Here is a 6,284-nt window from a genome sequence, read left to right as displayed (position 1 = left end):
CGATCCTTGCTAGGTAATCTGGGCATGATGTCACATGGCCTGTTCCTTGGCTGGTCATCGCCGTCGGTGCCGATTCTCTTGGGGGATGACAGTCCTGTACTTATAACGTTGCAACAGGCCTCATGGATCATATCTATTCATAGTATAGGAGCAGTTGTGGCTGGAGTGTTTTCCATTTACGTGGTAAATTTAATTGGAAGAAAACGAATCTTACTCTTCAGCGCAATACCAGGAGTCATAGGTTGGATGATAATTGCTTTTGCGACATCGACATGGGTAATATATAATAAACATATCTTTATTCCGGATCGAAGTAGCTTTAAGAAAAATAGTTGTTAATATATAGTATGTTAAAAAACTAGTTTATTAATTATTTGTTTAACTTCTACTCGATACGGTTAACGCATTAAGCATTGCAGACATATATACGTATCATAGTTACCAATAGTGTGCTCTATTATAATGAGTAACCTGGATATTGTTAAATATCAACAAGTTACTCATTGAATTCAAACTTGTCAGGAATTGCTGGTATTTACAACAAAACCTGTCCCTAACATCTTCGTGTCTAGGGCAGGACCTGTTAGGATAGCTGTGACGATTAGTCCGCTAGTAGGCACAGGGCGGAACGTTTTTACCTTATCCTCTCCTTCTTTCTTAGACATGCTCCCTACACCAGAACATGTTAACTTAATTTGTTAACGTGTTTCATCATTTTTCTCTTGTCATCTAGGAATTAATCTTGGGCAGATTTATTTGTGGATTGAGCACCGGCCTGGGATACGTTACGTCCATGATGTACGTGGGTGAGATATCGCCTGCTAATATACGAGGAGCAATGACAGGCACGCTGACCGTAGCTGCAAAGTTTGGTTTGTTCGTCGAGTGGGTGATAGGTCCGTTTCTCACCGTGAGACATCTCGCGTTCGCGTCCTCGTTGGTCCCTGTCCTCTTTTTCGTGAGCTTGCTACCCTTCCCGGAGTCACCGTACCACTTCATGCGCCACGGGAGACGCGACAAGGCAATAACGTCGCTCGTGCAATTAAGGGGAACCACGGACGTTTCCAAAGAGGCGGACACCATCGAGAAGTTCATAAAAATTGATCTGAACAACAGTTCTGGATTATGTGAAATACTGAGCGTCCCGGGAAATCGAAAGTATGTTTCCGTCTGTGACATTTTTCAATCGCGAATGCTTTAATCGCAATACATAACGAAACTAAATAATAAACATTAAAGAAAAGAAACGATTAAACTACTAGATCGTTCTCTCTCTAAACTCTTGTTAAAAAAAATTAAGCTCGATATGTTTGTATGACCTTAATACAAATGATTAATGCGATAAACTTGATATCTAGCTTTAGTATTTTTAAACCAACAAATTATGTAACCCTATTATTGAAATTTCTTCGTTTTCCAGGGCGTTAATAGTTCTGCTGGGTCTTTTCACGATACAACAGTGGAGCGGCAGCTACGCAGTGCTCTCTTACGCAGAATTCATTTTCGACCTGACTGGGAATCAGTTTGAAGGCAAATACATAACGATGATAATAGGTGGTATGCAAGTAGTATTTACACTGATAAGTAGCTCTGTGGTGGATCGTTACAGCAGAAGGTTACTGCTCATAACCTCCGCGTTCGGCACCTGCATCACGACTTTCCTCGTCGGTTTGTTCTTCTTTTTGCAAAGTATTAAAATGAACGTGGACCCGATCGTTTGGCTGCCGGCAATCGCGTTGATACTTTACAACGTTCTGTACGCGTTCGGTTTGGCCGCAGTCCCGTTCATCCTCATGGGCGAGCTTTTCCCTACGAACGTTAAAGTATTAGGCAACGCGATTGGAATGTTATCTTGCCTCCTTAGCTCTGTCGCCGTATCTTTGTTGTTTCCGAATTTCGCCGAGCAATTCGGCGTGCACGTTGCGTTTTGGCTGTTTTCGATAATTAGCATTTTGGGCGTACTCTTCGTGTACTGTTACGTACCCGAAACGAAGGGGAAAACGTTGCAGGAGATACAGCAGCAACTGCACGAACTTAAAGTGCGATGAAGATCGCGAACACTTTCTTTATTGCACTCTGGACAATCTAAGACACGAGAAATTATATGAGGATGATACGTAATCAATTGTTATACTTTTATTAATGCTATTTGGTATATATTTTAAGATCCAACCGATATTAATCTCACAGTACTTCGTACCTGTCTCCGACAAGGCTGCAACGTTACACGTTTGGAAGGCATTTTATATCCACGATCGTAAGCTCGTCGGCTGCTTTGTTAGCGTGTTACCTTACAATTAAAATTTAACGCGCAGATGCCTCGCAATTTTTTCCCAGAGCTCGAATTTTAATGCGAACGCCAGGTCCTCGGGCACGACCAAGTCAAGATCCTACGTAATTCGCTGAAAGAGAAATTACTCTCTGCGTTTAATAGAATAATTTGTCGAGCATGTGCAAATTGTTGCACGTATCCGTGACGGATCGATAATCACTTACGCGTGGTTTAATAATAATCGGTAACCGCGGGAACTATACAGATGATTAGAATAAGCATTAAAGTGGATTTGTACATTGCGTTTATTAAAAAACCTCCACAGCAGTCGTCGAAATAATGTTTTTATCGTTGAACGACGAACGAACGTTCAGACCGACGTATCTTTCTGTTTCATTCGTGAAAAGTAAAACTGTCGAACGACACGAAAAAGAACAGACCACGTCTGGGTGATTAAATTTCATGAAATCTCGCCAAACAAACCGAATGTAACGAGATTAAAACGTGAATGAGGCGCGGAAACGGCGTACCGTTCGGCTGCTTGCGTCTCGTATTAATTAACATCCTGGTAATCAATGCTGTTATCTATACTGTAAACTTTGGGTAAATACAATATTCACGCATATGACCGGTGTCGTCTTTGCGTCTAAAAGATAATTACAGCTACCACGCACGTCGGTTTGCACCTGTACACTTATCCCGGCGTTGATTACGCGTTGAAAATTGGATAAGAACGGAATTGTTGCGGGGTTATTGCAAGGCCCGCTGCAATGCTAATTGTCTCGTGTTGGCAACAACAAAGCAGATATTAAACAGTTCACGATACCTTTTCCCGTAGAAAGATATTTTTAAATTCCCACGTGTGAATTTATGCATTACGTAAAATAAGTGGCGGTCACGTGTTGGCTTTAAGTCATAGCGATTCAAATAATTGGATGGAACAATCATTATCGTTCACCTTCGAAGGAAGTTGACAGAAACTTTTTATCGAGTAATTATGCTCGTCGCGGAAACTTAAACTTTATCGTAGAAACGTTCGCCACGAGTGACGTTGGACAGTGGCCAGAGATACATATGTCGAATATAAAAGTTTACTTCGTAACTTTCGTGGGTAAGAAAATCTCCTAAAGTTATTTATGGTCATCATCGAGTTGACAAGAAAGTGTTATGATACTTTTCTTATTGATACATTTAATATCGAATAAATGGAAAATATATCATTGATTAAACTTTATTCTTTGTATATAAAAAATCAGTTTTATTTCGCATTGGAAAGTCGGAAATACTTTCGATACTTTCTTGCCAACCCAACATTCCATCAATTTGTGATTTACAATATTAGTAATTGTTGCAATATGATAGTGTGTTTGGCTCAATTCACCGGAGGGATATTCCTGGGATGGACGTCCCCGATGGCGTTGAAATTATTGGACCATGACCTCTCTCTCGCGTTGACTACCGATGAAGTTTCTTGGACAGTATCTTCGTTGATACTTGGGATGGCGTTTGGATGTTTCGTTTCGATGTTCACTGTTGATCTTATAGGTAGAAAAATCTCGATATTGGTTACCATCGTTCCGATCTTTTTATGTTGGTTACTAATAATCTGGAACCCCTCGATTGGGGTAAGTAGAAATTTCGTCTCGCTAAATCTAATTAACGTTTAGGGTATCTGTTTCTGTCGCAAACAGATTTACCTCAATCCTAAATCATTTTTCACGCTATGCAATGTGTAATTCAGTGAGGATTTAACCGTTTTCAGATTTTTTACACGGCTCGCTTTATAGCCGGTGGTAGCAGCGGCATAATATTCATCAGTGGTTCGTTGTACTTGGCAGAGATCTCCTTTCCGCGTGTTCGTGGCGCCGTGTGTTGTTGCCTCGCGTTAATGAATTATTGTACTAATCTCTTGGGCTACGTAGTTGGCTCTTTTGGTACCACCAACCAGTACTCTTACACGGCCATGTCGTTGGGGATGTTACAATTCGTGACGCTTGTCTGGTTTCCTGAAACTCCTTACTATTTGTTACGTCGGAAACGACTCGATGGCGCAATGGACTCCCTGATATTTTGGCGTGGCTCGAGCGACGTTGCTGAGGAAATGGACTTGATTATGAAATCGGTGGGATGCGATCCTCGAAGCAATGGGATATTGTCTTCCGTCCATCACCTGGTTACTCGATCGGGTAAATGAGATCCCGTGGAAACTCGCAAACTTTTTACAACTTCAATTCCAACGCTGATTAATCGAATTCTCGTGTAACACGGCAGTTTTCTAAATCGTTTTGCTTTAGCACGGTCGGAGGAGGAACCCCTTCTATAGAAGGGGAAACCCTTCTATACCGATACAATACGGCTTCAGCACGTTTTCACTCGTGTAGTTTGTCAAATTTAAGTACGACGTAGCAATTTTCGAATTACCAATTATATCATATTGTATAGGAGTTACCTGTAATCTCTGAGCATCTTTTATCTTTCTTAGATTCGCTATTCAACACGTTCTCTTATTTTTTCAGAGGGAAAAATCGCAATTACAAGTGGCATATGTGTGATGATATTGCAAGCGTTTTCAAGCTCGTTCATTCTAATCGACCACATTCAAATCATTTTCGAGAGGACCGAAGACGTTAAATTGCAGGGAGTACATATGAGTATCGTTATAACGATCATACATCTGATCTCTTATCTCGTGTGCATCAGCTTGGTGGATCGCTTAGGAAGGAAACCTTTGTTGATTATATCCACTTTAGGCGTCGCTGGTTGCACTTTATTTTTAGGCGTTTACTTTTGCATGCGTGACAATAACATGGATGTAAAAAATTTACAGGTGTTACTATTCACAGTGATGTTACTTTACGCGGTGAGCGTCTCGTTAGGATTGGCCAGTGTGCCTTTTGTTATCGTGCACGAAATTTTCCCATTGCACGCGAGGACGACGTGCATCGGTTTTTGTTTTTCTATCAATTTCGTTTGTTCGTTCGTTGTATCGCGTGTCTGGAACATAATCACGTTCCAACGCGATACGTACCTCGCCTTCTGGTTTCTTTCTGGTCTGCACGCGTGTTCCGTTCCCTTTTTGGTCTTCTGTCTCTCGGAGACAAAAGGGAAAACGTTTCTGCAAATTGAGAACGATTTTGTTGTCAAGATGGCAAAATGATCGATCAAAGAACACGGAGAGTCCGAGAAGTAGCCAGAAGTTGTTTCTAGTAAATAAGAATACCGTTAGTTGAAAAACCACATAAGTTATTTATTGAAAATGGTTGAACACCCTATTAAATGTCCTTTTTGGAGTCCACAGAGACGGGTACCGCGACACGATGAAATTTACAGTAATATGTACACACTGGAGGATACGAAGAATCCGGCAATCGATAATCGCGCGATGGTTATTCACTTCGAAACGTGGTTCTCTTAGAGAAAATTCTCGATCAATATAATCCGCAATAGAAACCAAAGGACACGAATCTGTTAATTCGACAAACGAGTAATCACGTACGAAATTGGTCGTCGTGACACCATTGAATTATCATTTATCGCTCGAAAATATAAATCTATATATACTATATTTACACCCCCCCCCCCCACACATACACACATATATATATATATAAATATAAATATATATATGTATGTATTCGAAAATGTACAATAGAAAAATACAATTGATCACTTTCACACTCCAGTCATACGAATAATAATTTTATACATATAAATTAATACCGTTGTGCCTTTACAGAGGCACGGTAGATTACTTCGTGTAATTACACCGATCGATCTCTGAAGTAGAATACCTGGGGCACCGTTGAAACGTTCACGTACGACCAGAAGATTGACGTTCGTTACCGCCATAACAAAACCGTCGCAGAGCGATGTCAATATTTGATCGACAGTCGTGCAAATGTTTAACGTTATATATTCGACTTGATCGTATTCCCCAGCGCACCACCTCCTTGACGATCGAGAAACTTAGACTCGAGACTCTATTTACCCTCGCGTGGCGTTCAAGGCGTCG

At 40.9% G+C, this 6,284-nt stretch overlaps 2 protein-coding genes across 2 annotated transcripts; both read left to right on the top strand.

Annotated features, from left to right (window-relative positions):
* The first annotated feature begins 24 nt into the window (after nt 1–24).
* On the top strand, nt 25–2,052 carry LOC143429209 (facilitated trehalose transporter Tret1-like). The gene is made up of 3 exons (XM_076904712.1): nt 25–276; nt 734–1,158; nt 1,421–2,052. Exons 1-3 carry the CDS (start codon nt 25–27, stop codon nt 2,046–2,048), a joined length of 1,305 nt encoding a protein of 434 aa, XP_076760827.1. The 3' UTR covers nt 2,049–2,052.
* A 1,291-nt stretch (nt 2,053–3,343) lies between these two features.
* Nucleotides 3,344–5,725, top strand: LOC143428950 (facilitated trehalose transporter Tret1-like). Its single transcript, XM_076904246.1, has 4 exons — nt 3,344–3,383; nt 3,635–3,897; nt 4,035–4,458; nt 4,789–5,725. The coding sequence occupies exons 1-4, from the start codon at nt 3,347–3,349 to the stop codon at nt 5,427–5,429; spliced, it is 1,365 nt and encodes a 454-aa protein (XP_076760361.1). The 5' UTR covers nt 3,344–3,346; the 3' UTR covers nt 5,430–5,725.
* The last annotated feature ends 559 nt before the right edge of the window (nt 5,726–6,284 follow it).

Source organism: Xylocopa sonorina, chromosome 11, assembly GCF_050948175.1.
Source record: "Xylocopa sonorina isolate GNS202 chromosome 11, iyXylSono1_principal, whole genome shotgun sequence".
In the NCBI taxonomy this organism is placed as follows: Eukaryota; Metazoa; Arthropoda; class Insecta; order Hymenoptera; family Apidae; genus Xylocopa; species Xylocopa sonorina.
Note: the sequence above shows the minus strand (reverse complement) of the source record. Positions and strands in the feature narration are given on the sequence as shown.